General features: G+C 33.1%; 1 protein-coding gene across 5 annotated transcripts in view; it reads right to left on the reverse strand.

Moving 5' to 3' along the window:
- The window catches only part of Srek1 (splicing regulatory glutamic acid and lysine rich protein 1), a 39962-nt gene that overhangs the window by 15994 nt on the left and 2364 nt on the right, over positions 1-21604 (reverse strand). For 2 of the 5 annotated variants that reach the window (XM_040273562.2, XM_005319548.5), the window contains exons 2-8: positions 15997-16130; positions 10411-10526; positions 8683-8847; positions 8304-8482; positions 6992-7122; positions 6007-6121; positions 272-391 (exon numbers count right to left, since the gene is read on the reverse strand). In XM_040273562.2, the coding sequence (XP_040129496.1) occupies positions 272-391; positions 6007-6121; positions 6992-7122; positions 8304-8482; positions 8683-8847; positions 10411-10526; positions 15997-16130 (960 nt within the window). Of the gene's footprint in view, positions 1-271; positions 392-6006; positions 6122-6991; positions 7123-8303; positions 8483-8682; positions 8848-10410; positions 10527-10813; positions 15551-15996; positions 16131-21604 lie in introns of those variants that run through there. The other 3 variants (XM_021722474.3, XM_078015776.1, XM_013356105.4) reach the window with 3 other exon arrangements.

The following is a 21604-nucleotide window of genomic DNA, read 5'->3' on the forward strand; positions in this document are numbered from 1 at the left end:
CAATTACCAACACAAAACAATTTACAATGGCTCAAGACATTATATATGCATTTCTATATAATCCAGTGTACATGAAGCTGCAAAATGAAGTGATTACCAGGCTGAGTTGAGTAGTTTGGAAACCTCATGAGTCAGTGGCAATCAATATTAATCCTAGATTACTAAAACAATCAGAAAAAGAGTTTTATTTCTCATCCAAAGCCTAAACCACAGCAGAAAAGCCAATAATAAAACCAATGAAAAGATTATCCCTAATTTTTCTAAAACTCACCGAGAACGTGAACGACTCCTTGACTTCCGTCTTTCCCTTGATTTAGAGCGTTTTTTATGTGGGCTCTTAGATCTACGTCTATCTTTCTGTCTTGAACGGGATCTGTTATGGGATCTACTCCTGAAGAAATAAATTATTAAAAATCAAAACTTATTGTTAGAATTTCATTTTTTAAAAAAAGTCTTTCAAAATAAGAGAATTTAAAAATCCATCTTAACTCTATTTTTCAACTTTTAAAAATTCTTTCTTATATAATGCTTTGGTTACATTAACAGAAAGAGTTTACTTATTTGAAACTTTACCAGATATTTCACTGTCTAGAACACAAGTTGATATTTTCCGGCATGGCTTTCTTTAGCAACAAATTATTACATACCATGCCACAAATTAACACAGAAAATTTTAAGAAGATTTTTCCCATCGTCCAAGTTTTCACACCAAAAACTGTCTTTCACTTGACTGTTACCTGGTTATGACACCTTGATGGGGATTAGTGGTTATATGGTTCACTTCTACAAATTGTTGTGTACTATTTATCATAATAAACATTAAGAGAATATGTACAAGGAAACAAACTGGAGAGTGGATGTGACAGGAAAATAAAAATTATTTTGCATGAGGTAAAACTACATAAAATCAAAATATTAGATTTGTGTTGCCTCTGTGTTAAAGCTGTAAACTATGACCACAGCTATTAAAAGAATGGAATTAAATTAAATTAATGGAATTCTTCCAAGGAAAAGTACCTGTTATTTCAATTTTGATTAGTACCTCTTTCCCCACTGAAATAACTGTATTTTTAAATACTTTTTTTCCCACAATGAGCTAATTCAGGCACTATTTATTAAAATACAACAAAACAGATGCACTCAACTTAAAATAACAAAGTGATAAGACTCACCAGCTTTGAAGTCTGACAATCTGGCTCTAAAGCACAACTCTGCCACACACTAGCTGGCCGAGCACTAGCAAGTCACTAACCTCTCTAACTCTGCATTTCTTCATCTATAAAGTGGAATCAGAATCACACCTATTTACCTATCATGAGGATTAATTAGATGATGTATGTAAAACTGACTTGCAGTCTCTGGCACAGAGTAAACACTTATCTCAATTCTTGCTATTATTATAGCCATCATAAAAAATAACAGTTTAACATAAATGTAAACTTTAAATCTTTATTTATTCCAAGGAGGTCAAATGAACTTCCACAAGTACACTGTACATAATATACACAAATATCTATAAGAGAAATATATAGTTAAATGGTCATGCTTGGGGCATGCTATAAAACCAGAAACACCTCCAGTTCCGTTACTAATATATTTTTCAGTTAGTCCAATTGTTTTGGATTTTTTTCCCCCTCAGCACTGGAGATTGAGCCCAGTGGTACTCTACCACCAAGCTACCTCCACAGCCCATTTTGTGTTTGAGATGTGGTCTTGCTAAAAATGTTGAGTCAGCCTCAAACTCACAATCCTCCTGCCTCAGCTTCCTAGGTAGCTGGGATTATAGGTATGCACCATCCTCACCATGCTCTTACAGCTAATTTTTAACTGCTCATCTATTATACAGCTGTAAAGATAATGCACTTGAGGAAAGAAAATAATTTTTAAAAATGCATCTGTCTTTATAACATTTTTTTAATACAATAAGATAATTCTGAGTTTGCTGAAGTATTTACCACTAAAAACCTAAGAGACATGAAGGTCAAGTAGCAGGTATTAAGGTAGATTTAAAAGTTAGAGCATTCTTAGTCCATTTATAGATGTTCACATTGTTTCTATGTACTCAGTAAAAAAGCTTAAGACTATTCTAATTAACCTTGCTAAAAATATAACTGATCACTTGATTTCTTATCCTGTAGGTTCTGAGAGTTCACGTCACTGCTGAGGAGTAATTATTATACTTTAATTTTGACATTAAACCTTTTCAGGTCTATCCCACCCTCTAGTACGTTTTTTAATTAAGAACACTAAAACATTCAAGAGTAGGTCTAATCCAACCAAAGACAAATACTTATTAGCAGTTTAATTTTTTAAATAATTTACAAAATTATATTTTAAAATTAAATTGTAAATAAATAGCAACTTACCCTCACGCTGTATCAAAGTTCCTTTGTAAATCAGTTGTTTTCCATTAAAACATTACAAAATGTCTTATAGTTCCTATGCTGGTCTGTAAAGGTTACTTAACTTAAAAACATAACAATTCTTGGGCTAGGGTTATGGCTCAGCAGTTGAGTACTTGCCTTGTATGTGTGAGGCACTGGGTTCAATCCTCAACACCACATAAAAATAAATGAACAAAATAAAGGTATCTGTTCATCTACAACTAAAAAAAAAAATTAAAAAAAAAACAATTCTAGTACTACCTACGTTTTCTAATGTTATCTATATAAATAAAAAATGTAAAAAGGTATACTCATACGTTTGCTGGTGGGACTGCAAACTGGTGCAACCACTATGGAAAGCAGTATGGAGATTCCACAGAAAACTTGGTTGGAACCCCCGTTTCACACAGCTATCCCACTCCTCGGTTTATACCCAAAGCAGCATAATGCAGTGGCACAGCAACATGAATGTTTATTGCAGCTCAATTCACAAGAGCAAAACTATGGAACCAACCCAGGTGCCCTTTAATAGATGAAGGGATAAAGAAAATGTGGTATATATACACAATGGACTATGACTCAGCCTTAAAGAAGAATGAAATTAAGGCATTTGCCTGCAAATGGATGGATCTGGAGAATATCATATTAAGCAAAATAAGCCAATCCCAAAGAACCAAAGGCGGAATGCTTTCTCTAATATACAAATGCCAATTCACAATAAGAGAGGTGGGGTGGGGGGTTAGGGAAGAATAGAGGCACTTTGGATTAGACAGAGGGGAGTGAGGGGAGGGGAAGGGGTATGAAAGATAGTAAAATGAATCAGACATTATTACCCTATGTACATATGTGACTACACAACCAGTATGATTCTACATGATGTACAACCAGAAAAATAAGAAATTATACTCTATTTATGTATGATGTGTCAAAATGCATTCTATTGTCATGTCTAACTAATTAGAATTTTTTTTAAAAGTATCAAAATTTGAACAAAGTAGAAACACTTTTCCCAAGTCCTAGCTAGGGATATAATGACAAGAAACCCATTCCTCCTATTTACAATAATACAGGGAAGAAACAGAGAAAGGGGAGATATTGGGGGTTAAGCACAACTCTCACTTAAGTTGACACATCATAATTGTACATATCTGTGGGGTACTGCGTGACAATTCAATACATGTACAAAATGTGCAGTGATCAAATCAGCTTAATTTAGCATTTCCATCTCCTTAAACATTAATCATTTATTTGTTCTGGGAATGTATAAACGCCTCTCTTTGTAAAATATGTACTGAACTGTTAGGAACTACAATCATTCTACCATGTTATAGAACATGAGCAGTATTTTGGCATGTATTATCCAACTTCCTCCCATATCCCTCCACCATTTAATAACCAGATGTCTGCTTTTATGAAAGCAAATTTAAGCTCCTTAATGTGAGTAGTATTTGTCTTTCTATGCCTTGGAAAGCATGGTTCTAGAAGCATCTGAAGATGGTGGAAAAGAACAGGTGGGCCCATAAGCAAAACCTGAGGATACCAGCTCCCACTGGCAGAGGAGGGAAAGTCAATAAAAACCTTCTCTGACTCCTGGGGATTAAGGGGACTTCTTCCAACTTCCAAGTCAACATCCTAAAGTCATATGTTTTTCAATAAGATGTTTTCCATTCCTTTAAAAAGAATAGAGAACTTGTCCTCTTTTGTATGTTTATGAGGTTTGTCAAAGCTTTGCGTGTCTACATGAACATGTGAAAGTAGGATATGCTGACCACACACACACACACACACACACACACACACACACAGCAAGAGCTACTAATTTCCACTGCTACACAGACAGATCTACAAGAAAATAACTCTCATGAATATCAAGAACAAGAATTCACAAACTTTATAGACTGGATGATACCCTTGGAGGGGGGACTAATTAAATACATAGTACTTAAAATTAAAACCTTACAGTGAACAATGGATAAAGTGGATTGCTCAATTATTTGCCCAATTTCAAAAAGCACATATAGCTTCACATAGATTATCAAGGAAGCCACTCGATGTTAATCATGGAGGTTAGCTTGCTCTCATATCAACCCCTCAAAATAAGATTCTATTTTTCCTCAATACAGTTATTAATTTTCACACAATTTTATATTTCCTTGCTATTCTTTATCCTCACCCGATCCTGTCAACACACAGGAATGTCCACTCTAGCACCACTGCTACTCCAACTCCACCTTCTGCTGCATTGCTTTATTTCTTACACATGAAAACAACTCTTTTTACTTGATTCTGAATTTGCCTAACTACATCATCTTGTTGACACTGAAACAATATTTCAAAGAGATCTTGCAAACTGATTTAGTAGAGACCTATATAACACTAAAAGGGCTAGAAGTATGAGTATTAGAAACAAAAAAAGAATAGTCTACTTTCCTTTATCATTCACTGAATCTCTGTGATCATCATAGAAAAATTCAACTGGGCATGCTGGTGAGACTCAACACACTGGTTTCTTTCCTTTCTTCCCCTCAATCCCTCTGCCTTCTCTAATACTGCCACATCATACACACACACTTTCCCTCCTTCCTGAAGACATAAACATCATGACATGCAATTAGGATCAAATATATATATATTTTGAAATGTTTTTAAGGTGTGGAGGGGACTTTTTGAAATGGGAAAGTGTATATACACGCAAAGCTTTGACAAACCTCATGTGTATATACACTTTCCCATTTCAAAAAGTCCCCTCCGTGTGTGTGTGTGTGTGTGTGTGTGTGTGTGTATATATATATACACACAAATATATATACACTTTCCCATTTCAAAAAGTCCCACCTACATGTGTGTGTGTGTACATATATATATATATATATATATATATACATAGACATATATATATACACTTTCCCATTTCAAAAAGTCCCCTCCACACCTTAAAAACAATAAAATATATCACTTTAGAGATGATTCTTAAGGTACTTGCAGTCAAGATGAAATTCCGAGTTTATATTTTGAGATTTCCTTTCCAAACACAAAGCAATAACAGACAAGAGAAAACAAAATGCCAAAAGTATAATCAAAAATAGGAAAAAAACAAACAGTGCTTCAGGACAAGACAACTTCCAAAATGAGACTGCAAATTACTCTGGGGTTTCAGCTCCAAAAGTGGTCAGAGGAGGGCTCTTATCACCACGAGTACCAAAAACTTAAGGTGTTCCATTTGAAACATGGTACTTGGAGACAGGAAATTGCTTGAAACCAAGATCTGGGGTGTTGGTCCCCAGACCTGGAGTGGACAGGGAAAAGAAAACAAAAAAGCCGCAACTTGAACAATATTTTCAGCATAACCACTAAATATGTTCCCTTTTTTCAAAAGAACAAAAAGTTTCTGCCACTTCTGTGTAAAGAATACACTTAGAAATCTATCAAGTTAGCATCTTTATATAGAAAACCAACTTCTTAAATGGAAAATTAGCTTAACTATTAAAACTTAACTAGTCTTATATTTATTAATAATCATTAAAACTTTCTAAATTCTGGCAATTTGATAAAAATCCATAAAATCTTAACTATTTTAAATAAGAAACTGAAAAAAATAAAATATGAAAGTAGCAATTCTCACCTGTGTTTTGACTGTGATCTTTTCCTTCTAGAATGGGATTTTGAGCTAGACCTGGACTTTGAGCGAGTGTGGGAACGAGATCGACCGCCTTTTCTTTCATTGCTCTTTCCAGACTCTGGGAGGAAAAAACCACTTTGCAGTGTAAGCTCAGAACAATTAAAGATCCCAGTTAATAATTAGGCACAAGTGGAATGTACCACATATAGTGCAAGGGGCCTACTCTCTGTACATCCTCCTCCTGTGCAATTATCCTTCAGAAACATCCAAGAAAGTCATTGCATAAACTCGTTGAGTGCAGCCACCCTGCAGCAGTACATATAAACCAGATGATTATAAACAGCTGTTCGTAATATTTTGTTGCTGCCATAACGTACGATTAAAACATGTCTGTAATTCCTATGACAGTGATTTTAAGTCCTTTCTGTTTATTTTGCTAGAATCGAAGTTTAAATTCCAAGTGTTAAATTTAGAAAATCCACTCAAAGGTTAAACACCTAGACATTTTTAGACTGGATTTTAAAATCATTTTATTAAGCAACACAAAATTTGAATAAGTGTTCCTTCACCCTGCTAAAACAGTTTTCTGTATTTTTTCTAAATCATGGGCTCTCTTTTCTAGGTTTAAAATTAGAACTTTTATAGCAAACCCTGCTTAACATTTTGAATATATTTACTCTTTTCTTTTTAGCTTCATAATAACACTTATACTTTCCTTCAGGAAATCATTCTGAACACTGGTTTTCCTATTAAAAAATAAAGAGCTAATAAACTCAGGCTAATGTGCCTTGATACAGCACTATGGGAAAAAAGACAAAATTTGTGTTAAGTTGTTCTTTGAGTAAGCCACTTACTATTTTTTGAGTTTCAGTCTTCTTATTGGTAAAAATGAAGGGACTGAACAATGTAATTATTTCTAAAATTCCTTCAGGTTCTAAGATTCTATGATCTTTAAGCGATGACCTATGTAACAACGCTATGGCCTTACCTGGTTCAATAGCTGCTGAGATAAATGACTGAGCCTCTCGTACCCGCTTCATTACTTCTTCTAACTCCTTAGCTGCAGCCTGAGGTGTCATCTCAGGGGGTTTTACTATTGCATTGTTGGAGTGATTTATTCTAAATTAAAAATATTAGCATATCACAAATACACACCATATTTTATAAAACACTAAACAAATGTTTATATGATAACTTACTGATGAGTCTAAGGACTTCTAAGAAGCACATTAAAATGATATAGCTAAATACAAAATAAACAAAAACAACCTCAAAAAAGTTCAATTCATCTCTCATCCTCACCTTCAGTCACCTCTTGCCAAAAAAGCTATAAGCAAGGAAAAACAAAAATACTAAACCCTAGCTGACTTCTTTTAATACAGAATAAATATTTTCCAAATGGTTTAGAATTATAAACACTGATACCAATGTTAAATCATTTCTACTCTTACATTAGGAGATTTTGTTGATAAACTGTGCTCCCTTGTAGGATAAAGGGAAAGCTGCACCATTTTAGTCAACCCTATTCCTTCCTTGGTTGAGTCACTCTGACACCTTTGAATGTGGGAGGTGTCTGATAAAACTTCCCCTATTAGGTGAGAATGGCTTCTCTGATGCACACAACGAATGGGATTTGTCTGCCTCTATTTATCCCTTTTCCACACTGAGATAATTAGATCCCACTAAAAACCATTATTTATCCTTCAACAGTTAAACCCTGATCAAACTGTATAACTAGAACAATCACCTATTAAATCAGACAAAACTGTGTTTGACTTAATAATCTAACTGAAACAGAATATCTGATCTTAAGTATCTGAAAGGCTACATCAATTTTTTACAAACAAGGATATGAGCAAACCTTAAAAATCCAATGTCTCATTTAAAACATTTCTGGGTACTTGATATTACTTTCTTCCTGGGATTTAGAATTTACTGAAATTCATATTACCAGAAGTAGAGTAGTACAGCCCACATGTTAAATTGCCCATTAGTCTAGAGTCATATTATAAAACCAATAAAATAATTTTAAAACTGATAAAGACTTAGAACTTTTATGTGGGGTATGTAAATAATGTTAAGTAAACTAGACCTTAAAAATAGAAAATGAGAAATATGATTCCAAATACAACTTTAGGATTTTAAAGGCTAAAATGGCATGTATTTCATTTATACTTAACACAGTCTTCCTTTCCACAAATTGCCAATTACTATTAAAAAGAAAAAAAAAAGCCTTAATTACATCAAATATACTTTAAATTTTTTTAAATCATTAAAATTTCTTGTTTAGGATTTCTTACTTCAGTGGCCTGTCTCCAAACATAACTCCATTAAAAGCAAGGGCCCTTGGTACAGAATTTTGGTCTGCAAATTCCACAAAAGCAAACCGAGTTGGCTGAGTCTCATCACCTGCCATCCGCACAAACTTCACTTCTCCAACTTGTTTAAAAAATTCAAGTAGTTGATCAGCTGTTGTTGTCTGAGGAAACAAAGTGACAGTTTTAACAGAGCTATTATTTTATGATTTTTTATTTATATTCGGTGCTGAGACTCAAACCCAGTGCCTCACACACGCTAGGCAAGTGCTCTACCACTGAGTCACAATCTCAGCCCAATCAATATGATTTTTAAGAGGGGAAAAAAGAACTATTGCCCTCTGTTTCTTCTTAAATTAGTTACCTGGGAATTCAAATTTCCAACATAGACTGTTCTCCTAATTTCATCAATTTTAGAAGGATCTACATTTCCCATAAGTGGTGGCTGTGGTATCTCTCCAAGTGTTGCAATATTGGGGTCTAGTGCTGCTGCTGGTATAGCTCCCAAACTGCTAAGTGAAACACCAAGCTGTAAGAAGACAAAACAAACAAACAAAAAAAACCAAGAGAACATAATTTCTATTAGTATTGCAAATTACCATTCTCTAATCTTGACAAGAATGGATCAACTCAAAAAGACTAGAAGGGGACTAAAGACTCCTAACTTTCTGAATTATTAAGACAGGGAAATCACATTAATTTTGAACATAACTGAAATATAACCAATTTCTTAACTATCTGGGAATTTTAACTACCTTTAAACTTAATACTAAAAATGAATAGTTGGTTCTCAATAGTCAAAGTAGTTATACCCTATAGAAAGTTTCTATAAATAATGAATTATTACTGGATTATTGAACCATGTTCCTAAGGAAAATAAAAGATTAAGTTCCTAGGAGCCTCTGACCATAACACACTCATCATCACTAATATATAATTTTGTTTTATATGTTTGTTTGAAGGCACCTGAGTTAATGTGTTGATTCATTAATACTGATCTCATGGGGCTGGGGATGTAGCTCAGTGGTAGAGCGCTTGTCTCACACATATGAGGCACCGGATTCAATCCTCAGCACCACAAGTAAATAGATATATTTTAAGAGAGAGAAAGAGAAAGAGACTAAACTCATGATTAGCAACTCAACAAATCAGAAACTTATCTAACACACATTTTCTTCATAGGGTATATCATAATTTACCTAAGCATTTACTATTTAGGACTTGGCTTCGGGACCTATCTAAAAAGGCACACAAAATTTTTAAATGTGGCACTAAAAAACTGCAAAAGTATGCTTGTTTATAGCATGAGTGCCAAAACAAAAAAGCAGTGTCACTTTGCTTGACATAATCTGGGAATATGTACATCAGGCAACTCCTATTTCTCATCACCTTGTATATCTGAAAATGACCACAAAAGCACTGCAAATATGATTTTGAGGTTTCAAAAAAACTACTTAGTAAGTAAATTCACAAATAATAAGGATTAACTGTATGCTGGTCATTAAAAAACACTGTGTAAGTTCCTAATCAACAATTATCACAGCATCGCATTTTGCTGAGTTATTAACTTAATTCTCATACCAACCTTAAGAGGTAGGCATTACTATTATGTCAATTTCACAGGTCTTTAAAAAAAAAACCAGAAACTTGGAGAAATTAATTTGCCAAAAATTTCTAGGCTACCAAGTGGTAAAGGCAGGGTCCCAGTATGGATAACCTCAAATTGAAACAGAAAAATTTACCTAAGCAAAAATCTAAAATAGTAAGTTCTTGCTTATCCTATGGTTAAAGCAAAACGACTACATTTTGTTCTTGGGGGGGGGGTAGGGGGCAGTAGTAATGGGGACTAAAACCAAGGGTGCTCTAGCTCTACCATTGCCCTATCTCACCAGTCCATTTTGAATTTCATTTTGAAACAGAATTTCACTAATTGCTAAGGCTGGCCTCAAGCTTGTGACATACTCCTGGCTTCACACTCCTCAGTGGCTAGGAATACAAATAACTGTCTAATCTCTTTATCCAACAGATTATACAGTTCAATATTCACTCCTTTCATAAGAAGGTACTTACTTATGTATAGTACAATACTTACAGTAGTCAAGGGATTAGGAGTTGGTATGGGAAGCAATCCTGCACCAGGCATCAGACTTGTCATAGTTGGAGCAGGAGCCAATAAAGAGAGTGCTTTCGATTCCTCTGGGATTTTACCTGCAGAGGCAAGTTCCAAACATTACCTAGAGCAGAAACACCACACCAACTTTACACTATGATTTTACAATTACCCTTGCACTTAAAAAATAATAATAATAAATGAATCTATCTATCAGATCCGTATAAAGAAATAAATAAGAACTTAAGTCTTTCCTTTTATCCTGGCTCTACTAGGAAAAATAAAAGTGAGCAAAACTTCAAAGACTAACAATCTCATTAATGGAATATTATTTTAAAAATTGAATAATGTAGACAATTATTTAACACTTTGAGCTATGGGTCACCTGTACTGGAAACTTAATGTTCATGAACCAAACGATATCAAGCATGGACGCTTTCCCAGGACGGTGTTTTCGCGGTGATCGAAAGTTGTGTTACACATGACAACCGTTCGTGTTGGCTGCATCACTAATAGCACACAGAACATCAGATACAGAAAAGAAGAACATTTTTTAAAGTTTAATCCCCAGAAATGGCAAATAACCAAATTAGTCAAAAAAAAAGAAAAAGAAAAAACAAATATGTGCGAATTGAAATTTGTTCCTTAATGAGTGCCCCTATTCTGTTTACTGAAACTATCTACTTGTGATGCAAACAATTGTGATAACCCTCCAACAGATTCAAGTTCAAATAAACAGAGAAAACATAAACCTACTTCATGTAATCAGCTTCAATTTAAAAGGAAGCCTATACCCATTCTGTTAATAAGGCATCTCACCAACAACGATCAATGATGCCTAAAAAGAATCCAGTTTCAAAGAATATGCCTTGGAAAAAATTATAATAATCACTAAAACTTTGTGAGAATTAATGACAAAAATTTTTTTTCCCTAGTCTCAGGAACCTTCTTAAAATGTAACTTTTAGAACCAATTTACATATATACTTATCTGAAGAGAAATGATTAATGCTTAAATGTCTTGCTTATAAACATTTTAAATGGTTAATAACAATAGTAACACTAAAATAATCTTAAAAACTAAAAAAAAGCCTACAACCTAAAAAAATGAAAAAAATTAAAGTACATCATTTGCCATGTAACTGCTGATTTTAATCAAATAATTTTTATTAAGATTGCAACTTTCACACATTTTTATCTTAGCAAAAAAAAATTCTGTAAAAGTTGACTAAGTGTAGATACATTTAGAACTAGTCATACTGTAGTTGGCTAAGTGTTTCCGTTAAGAACTTGGTCAAAAATGTTTTAAAATAGTGTACAAAATCATACTAAGCTGAAATATAATATTATGTAGTAAATTTTCCTGGTTTCAGTGGTAAAAATCCTATTTAAAACAACCATGTATAGAGATCAATCTCTGAACGTTATTATCTGAATATATCTCTAAACATGGATGGAATTCAAGATGAAACTTAAAACTTGCTTTAAATATTAATTATGTCTTATCTACAGGAACAGAATAAAAGGTACATTGTAGTAGCTTTAAGAACTCTGCAGCATTTAAATTTATATTACTTTGCCTAATTTCAAAAAGTTACTTTTATTATTTCAATGTAAATTCTGACAGAATAGATTGTTTAACATGCATAAAGATAAACAAAAGGTAGGTCTTACTGAAGACATTAAATAACAACCTATTTTTGTATGTGTTTAGTTACTAAATACTTATTAACACATGTATTTTTGTACACCCACATTGATACTATACTATTTACACTGATATCACACTCACTTTATCTGTTACGTAGACTTTTTAAAAAAAAGGTTTATAAAATCTGAATATCCTTAATAAAACTGGGGTCCTGAGGTGAAAACTCTATGCTTCAGTACCCTAAAATTTATACACCTAAAAAAAAAAAAAAAAGATGATTTCCAAGTTTAATATTACTTGTCAATTAATAAGCCAAACTATCCATAAAAACAGTATAGAAAAATTATATAAACAAAAAGGAGATTAAATGGGCCAAAAGTTGATCACTTAGTATTAGAAAGTCTCCTTTGGCTTCAAAGTCAGACTATCATTGCCTTTCATGAGAGTAATCTAGAACTCTAAGCTCAATTATACCTGTCTTATTCTATTAAAGGTATTTTAAGAAAAAGTTCCATTGCTCAATTTCTGAAATAAAATCCTATCAAATTTATCCTCTAAATAATATCAGAGTATATAAAAGTATTTAAACAATCAGATTTAGCATTTTCCCCAAACTATATTCCTTAGTAATGGAGAGAAAAATAGTATCTCTCATATTACTTGAATCCTAACCTCAGAAGCCATTTAGAAACTGGTAACCTCTGAAGAATTTTCAACAAAAAATTCAAGCAAACAGAAAAACACGCACACAAATAAATAATCAATATTTTCTCAAATATCCTTTCCCCACATAGGCAACAAAGTCTTCATAAGACAAGGAAATAAATTGTATAATGAACAATCATAAAATGAAAGACTTTCCCCATACCAATGCACTGTAAGAAACTTGCTTATTTTCCTTGATGATTTTGTATGCCTAGAATTCTAGAGGGACGGATGAATATTAAAAGCCATCCATTCATTTTTATGAGATAAAGTCTTGGAGTGGGGAGGGAAACTACAAAAATGTTACACTAAGATCAGGAAGTGTTCCTAAGATCCTTATAAGTGTTTTAATGTTAAGTATAAAATGTACCTGATCAATCTATAAACACCAATTAAGACTCACACTAGCTTCTCAACACTATATTTTAATTTACTGCATGAAAAATTTATTCTAAGGTTGAGCTGTGTTAATTATCTCCCAATATAATTTGCAACACGTTATGAACCTTAATGGAATACCATTTACAAAGAACTGGAAAACCAGCTCACAAGTTAAAGTGAGAGAGATTTAACAAAACAAAAACAAAAACAAAAACAAAAAAAAGGGACAAAATAAAGAAAAAGAAATGAAATTAAAGTAAAACAATAAAAAACAGAGACAGGGCGTCCATCTTCTGCGGTTCAGACTCCGATCTCATTTCCCCAATGAAGGTTTCACTTGACGGCAGGTTTAGTGGCATGGCAAACAATGCCTAACTCAGGCAAGTGTAACAGGTCTGCCTTGGCCAGTCTAGTCATCTAATAATGCACAAATATCACATAGAGAAAACATACAAAACCAAATTAATAGTCAAAATCCATCTACCAGAAAATGTGGACATAAAGTTATGACTGATGATTAGGCTGACACCTTTGTTAATGTTTGACCTTATCTTTCGTAAGTGTTAACATTTATAAAAAGAAATCTGAAATGCACGCAACAACAAAAAGAGATCATATTTAGACAAGTATAATGAAAGTATATTTTATTTTGAAATGGCATGTTTTATTAACAATAGTTAATGCTTAGTAAGTATGTACCTGTTACACATCAAACATTACTTTTACAGATTAGGATTTCTCATGTCACTATCTGAACTAAAAAAACAGCAAACTAAAAACCTTTTTAAAAAATTTTTTCTGATTCCTCTCATTTACATCATGACTATTTCTAGGACATCAAGGAAAGAATGCACTCGGTGATGTGCAGAGCAGACTGCTCGCCACACCACAGCACATCTATTCTTAATAGAACTTCCTCCACTGTAATGCTTTCTTTGGGTTTATTTCAAACCCACTATGCTCTCTTTTAGTACAATAATGCATTATTTCTTTCCTGGCAGTGCATGATCAGACTTTTAGCAGCTCAATATGAAATTCTTCAGGTTCCATAAATTCATCTGTGTTGTATTTAATATAACTAATGAAAAATGATATCTAAAGGTTTTTCTAATATGTTCAGAAATATTTACTTACATATAACTAAATTACTATGAAAGTATGCTTAAATTTTCATGTGTGAAATAGCAAAGCTTTGTCTCTAAATGGTAATATTAAAAATACTTACAAATTATTAAAAAAAAAACCTGCATTTATTCATCTCTATGAAGTAAAACAAACAGTAAAAGGGATATCTACATGCCCATAACCTTGACCATTTACAACAAGTCAGGGCTTATATGATACATGAAACATTCTATGGAAATATAGCCAGGTTCCAACAAAGCAACACTGCTAAAAAATTCTATCCAATTCAATGGGATCTGACATAATAAAAGATCCTGTGCTGTTGGTGGTTTAATTTTCTGATATTATATTCCAGTTTAGTAAACTTTCTACTTGATTTTTCTTTTATTGAGGTTTCTTGGAATGAAATTTCAATATAAACTATATAGTATTAAACCATTAATCAGCTTCATTCCTAATTCATTTTCCAATTTGGGGCTCACTGTACTTCTATAGAACTCCAGATAAAGACATATATAAATAGATAATTAACTTTAATCAATTTTTATTTCCCTTACACCCAAACATGATGAAGACCCTTTCAAATTTATCTGAAAAAAAGCCAGAATGTCCTATTCTGGGACTTCAAAAATACCAGCCTGGTACTCACTGTATTTGACTAAAATGTTTTGACTTTCCAGAACAGACATTCTGAAATAAGAATAAAACCCTGAAAATGCAGCAAACTGCTTATATACATTAAATTGTTTTAATATTAACCTGGTTACTATAAGAGGTGTTAAAATTACACATGAAAGCCCATTAAGTTGTTTCTTGGGAACTTTAATGTTGTAAAATATGTTATCATCATCCACCAGGAATTATCTACTTATAAGGGCATTTAAATTTATAATAACCCAATTCTAAAATCCATGTACACATGCCATACTGCTCAAGTTAATTATACACCAAAATTCAACGTAGTCTATTATATATAAATGGTTCTGTAAAAAAGTAAGTTACTAAAAAATATTAGTAATAATTAGCTTTTAAAGCAGTCATAAAAATTTAACAAATACACATGTAAGACCCTTGGGTCCTATTCCTATTTATTTCCTTGACGGATGCTTTGAAAAATTGCTTACCATGGCTTTTTCTTCAATTACCTCCAAAAAGAACCAATTTAAATAAGTAAATTCCAGTTGCATAGCACACTATACACTGAAGATGAAACAATCATCTCACAGTAAAAATAAAGTTATCTCAAAAGAATACTTGAAGATACTAATTAAGAATATTTTTCCTATAAAGATCACTTAACCTCAATTGTGCAAAATGTATACATTTCTTATTTGTAATATTATTAGTACTATATACACAGGTAGATGTTTACTTTGTACATTTAAAGTCCAAAAAATTTCCCATACCCATTTCTATTTTTTAAATATAAAAAGCTCTCTTCACAATCTGTAAATTTCCTAAAGAAAACTAAAGCAAACAAGAAGCCAAATACTTTATGCAGTTGTAAAATCTTAAACATACATGTGTAATATATTAACCGCTTTAATTTACCATTAGGTAAAAATTCTTTTCTTCTCCAAATTTCATTCTTGCTTTCTCACACACACACACATCAGAGTACTGTCTGCTTGCTAATTTGTAGGAAGCCAAAAGGCTACAGAAACAGAACAGAAATTAAAATAATAGAAAAAAATGTGAGATACTAACCTTCTGCACAAGGAACAACTATCAGAGCTCTGTCAATAAAAACCGTGTTAGTTAGATGCTGGGCCACACCAACACTTGATGGGTCACGAAACTTAACATAACATACTTTGGAGGAAAAAGCAAGAGGAGCGTTGCTGCAAGATAAAAACAAAAACAATTGGACTAATAAATATTTGCTTAGTTTTGTCATTTTCACTTAAAACCTTTCTTACATGTTTTCGTACTCTTACCTAATCAAGACTTGGGAAATTTTTGTTGCAAGTGATCATTAAAACACTAAATGGTGGTATGTCTCACCAGAAAGAGGCAATCTAGGCAGACCTATAGCCTTATATATAAAACTTAAAACTCAATCAGTCCTGAATCTCAGTGAAATGTAAAATCAATTGATGCAACCACTGTGTCATCCTACATAGGCAAAAATCCCTTTATGAAAGCTCCACTTCTTAAAAATTCAAATTCTCTAACCATCCCAATCCTTTTTAAATGTGATTCCCCAGCATTTACATCACTAAAAACATGGTTGGGGTATGTAGCTCAGTGGTAGAGAACTTGCCAAGTGCAAGTCCCTGGGTTCATCCTCAACACAAAAAGAAAAAGTCATTAAAACTTGATGGTAGTCTTAGAAACAAAAAATTAAATTAAGGTTTTTATGTATATACCAGCTATATACCAGCTAGTTTCAGGACAGATGGCAATGTGATTTTCTAGACCTTCCCCAAAAAAAATTATAAACAAAATTTTACACATTTTGCTGTAAAGTTACTACCCTCGTGGACATTTCGTCAACATATCCATAATTATTTTTCATCAAAATCTACAATTGTCTGTAGCAGGAAAAAAGTACCTAAATATATACCTAATCTATAATATAAATACACACTCATTTGAAAGCTTTTTACACTAGAAAGAAAAGATATCATGTGAAAACATCATTTATAACTGGAATAATAACAGTAATTTACTGTGGGTTACTAAACAGTTCTAATAAGTTAGCCACATCTCTGAACTAGAAAATGGCAAAGTCAAGATTTAAAGTAATCATGTAAATCCAAATCTCATGAAATCTTAATCATTCAACCAATCAAGAATTTTAAAATTCTGGAGATCTAAAGGTATAGCTCAGTGGTAGAGTCAGAACATACCCAGCATGGTTTCAATCCCCAGTATACATCTCCCCACAAAAACACCCCATCATTTTCAGTTACTATTTAGTCATTCCACAAATACTAGTCATTTTAAAGTTCAAAAATCTTTCTCTGTAATCCCTCACAAAAAGCAACAAATCCATCTTTAAACAATGTAGAATAACCACATTAATAACGGTTAAATTTACATACATGCTATTAAGCCAAACAAATAAAATGTATTTGCATTTAAAACTATATTTATCATTAACATACTGCTAGGGCTAATTTAGTTTTTTTTTTTTTTTAAAAAAACTACCTCTTTTCTAATCAACTCAATTTATTTCCTCTGCCTAAGATCATCCAAATCCAGGATTCATACCAATCCTCACCAAAAATCCCCCTTTACCCACTATCTTAGTCAAAGCATTTCATATATTGCCTTAGAGGTAAATATGTCCATATTCATGCTTATCCACCATGTTTATGTTACCAAATCTCCAATTTGAGCTTCTTCTGAGCTCTAGACACCCAGATCCAAGGGCTGACAATACATTTTCATCCACCCCTAAGTCATTAAATCCAAATCATTACCCATTCTCTCTTTCTTACAAAGCCTGCCCTCTGTCTGTATTTCATATCTCAATTAAAAATGTCTTCACATTTCTTCCCAAGTCTGTAATTTGGAAGTTACAGTTATTAGTGCTATTTACCAAATATTTCCAAAGCTCCCTCTGAGTACGTGGTAAATTCCATTTCTCTATTCCTTGAACAAAGGTGTGGCCCTGTAACTTGTTTTGGTCAATTAAACATGAGCAGAACTAATGTGTCTAACTTGTAAAAGTTTTAAAAGAGCCAACCACTGGTTGGCTCTTTTTCTCTGACACAGTGACTAGTTATGTTCAAGAGATAGATGAAGGGTGGATTCATCAGCTTCATCCCACAAAGCCCCCAATGAGTACAATTTCAACCCCACCAATTTAGCATAAGAAATAATCTGAGATTTGGTTTGTTTCTAAAACCCTGCATATCCTGACTGAGAAATTGCCCTTGATCTTTTCATCTTCTCATCCAATAAATTCTGCTGAGTCTACCTCCCGACTATTGTCACATTAATTCTTTCATAATTCTCATTACCAAGCCTTAATTCAGCACTTGTCACCTAAATTACTATAATGGTTCCTAACCAACCACACTGCATCCAATTTCAATCCCTTATTGCTGTTTTTCCACAAAAACAGACCCTTCTATACCCTAAATTGCATTGTGTCACTCCACAGATTACATTTCCTCAAAGGCACCCTTCTGTTCTCACTTCATCATCTAAGTATACCCAAAACTCCAGGCTCAGAAATACCTATGGTTCTAAGAAAACATCCTAAACATCTGGGTCTTTGTACCTGCTGTTCCATCAAGCTATAATGTCCCAACTTGGCTCAAGTGTCATGTCTTCTGGTAAGTCATCTTAAAATACCTCCTGTATGTACTATCAGTGCAGCTTCAGCACAGACATCATCACAATTTCCTTTGAAAACCCTTAGAAGAGCCTATTGGCTTATCTAGCCACAACTGATCAAAACCATCACAAAAGCCCATTTCACTTGCTGACCAACAACCTATAATTTGGGTAGTCAGGCTTGACTAAATGAACTTGAAACGCTTAGATCTTCTGTTAGGCTGAAAAGTGACAGCCAGATGATGAAGGAATACAGAACAGATCTGCAAAGAAACTGAGTAGATATACAGAAACATACCTGTCAATAAAGCCTCTTCAGAGAAAGAGGCAATCACCTTGATTGTTGAACTACCTTTCTGGTTCCCAGGCCCTTTTCCCAAGAGGCCTCTCTGTTTTATAGTCATTATCAACTCTCTGTCTGTTCTTAAGGTAGATTGTTGGGTAACACTGTTTCTGTCCTTTGCAACCAAAAAAATAAAATCTATGATTACAATGACCTACTAAAAATACCCTAGCAATTGCAACTCTTTTAGTCCTGAAATCTTCACAAACCTGACAAACCATCACTTTAATTTCATTACCTAAACTGAAAAACCTTTTGTGAAAGAATGAAAACCAAATTACCATCATTGAAAATTAAAAACACACTGCCAACTACCCCTAGTTGAAACCCAACTTCATTTTAAATATCCAAAGAAACAGGAAATCTGAGACTGATTTGCACAACTACTGCATGTGAAGACATGACACCAAGATCTGAGAAACTTAGGAATTGGTTAAAAATATTTTGTCTATTTTGTTCTAAAAACCATTATTAAGCATGAAAGTGCTTTAAGCATTTTCTTAATGTTCACCTCCAGCTACCTCTTTGAAATACAGTAAAGCCCAACTTACACTGTTTTGTAAAAATGTAAATACCTAAGATTTTCAAGAGAGGCAGTAACACTTTATATTAAATATAATACTAACATATGATAGTGGCAAGCCTCCACAGAGATGACAAATCTCAGCAAGCAAATGTGTATGTATTTATAAATCAGCATGTTTCCAAACCTTGTATTTAGATCTTTCTCTCTAATGTATCTAAAACCAATAAATTCACTCTTTCTTTTTCCTGTGCTGGGCAATTAAGCCCAGGGCCTCATAACGTGCAAGACAAGCACCCTACCATTGAGCCACATCTCCAGTCCCTAGATTTACTTAAACAGGATTGTCATTTTTAATTTTGACAGTTTTAATTATAAAAGCAGGTTACATAATTCAACTAGTCTAAACATAAGACTCCACGGGAAGTAGCAATACCCAAAATTAGTAGAGCTTGAACATTAGTTTTCTCTTCTTTCATTCAACATGATGATGGCACATTTTCAAAAGCCAAGACTGTATATATCCTACATTTTACATCAATGTACACTGGACATTAGTATCATCCTTTAGAGAAAATATAGAAAAGAATATAATAAACATGGGCAAAATCGAGTTTTATGTATGGAAATATTAATTGATGCATCATTTTATCATAGGGCTTTCTCTACAGGGCTCCAATGATACTTTAGACAGCACAATTTCTCCTTATAGAAGGCTTTCTTGTGAACTACTAACACTGCCAGTAAGACCACTAATAATCACTGCTGACAATCAAAAACACCACTAAATGATGCAGCTAAAATATACCAATATATTTCATGATAGAATTTCCAAACACATATTAGTCTTTAAAAATTACTATAAACAAAGTACGGGGATATGAAAAATGCTATTACAGCTGAAGTGAAAAAAGTTTATAGAATTGTATCAATCCTTTGATAATACATTATAATAAACACATATTAAAAGACTGGAGGGTAATATATGCAAATGGAGGGGTTGTGATGGATGGTAGGATCACAGGTATTGTTTCTTTTTCTATATTTTCAACAAAATAGTTATACTGATAATATTAATTTTTTAACTAAATAAGCTTAAATAAGTAGTTGATAGATTTTACCTTTCATTCTTGGAACTTTTGAAGACCAGAGAAGTGAAGGAAACCAGCAAGCAAAAAAAACAACACAGGTAAAATCTCCAGTGTCAGAAATCAGAACAGGATTACCCTTTGGGGGTTAGTCACTTGAAGAAGGGCACAGGGGACCTGCTAGGGGCTTACACTCCTGACTGTATGCTAGTTACCTGGGCATGTTTACTCTGTGACACTTCATCAAGCTGTACAATCACAATCTGTTCATTTTTCTGTCTGCATATTACACCTCAATAAAAAGTTTGCTGAAAAAACAAAAATGCCTTACGTGTATAAATAGTTTTAATAAGCTATGAGATTCACTCTGCAAAAATTAAAATAGTAACTGGATATTTAACCACCTGACAGCACACAAAAAATGACAAGTTACAAATAAATGTAATATTTATAATAAACACTTATAAAAATTTCATTATTTAAACATTTAAATGAAATTGAATCACTGGCTTATGCCAAAAGAACTAAATTTTAAAATCCAAGTTTTCATTTTAGCAACTAAAATCATATGTTTTATATGTATGTATGGTGCTGTGGACTGAAACAACAACTACACACATAATACACAAGCAATCTACCACTGAGCTATGTCCCCAGTCCCATGAAATTTTAGTTAAAAAAAAATTTTCACATACAACACAAAACCAAATTTATTTCCAATTTCAAAACAAACAAATGTCTACTCAGGTTCCAAAGATAAAATTTTAAAAATAGTGTTTTTAGGATGGTACAAAACAACTCTGTATCTTCAATACAACTACTACTGCTGCACTTTTGTCCAGTCCAGGACAAATTTGCAAAAACATCTTTAATATAAAAACTAGGTAATAACTTCATGATGAAACAGAAAACCTGTTAATAAAGTGTGTCTCTACTGTAACAAAACAAGAATGAGAAGAATGAGGGATTTCATATTGCACTTACAGAAAAACTAAGGAATCACTTGATTTAGATGTATTTTCTTGGCATGAGTGGTTTACGTTCCTGGGATTGAACCTGGGGCACTCTACC

Source organism: Ictidomys tridecemlineatus, chromosome 1 (genome assembly GCF_052094955.1).
Source record: "Ictidomys tridecemlineatus isolate mIctTri1 chromosome 1, mIctTri1.hap1, whole genome shotgun sequence".
Lineage (NCBI taxonomy): Eukaryota > Metazoa > Chordata > Mammalia > Rodentia > Sciuridae > Ictidomys > Ictidomys tridecemlineatus.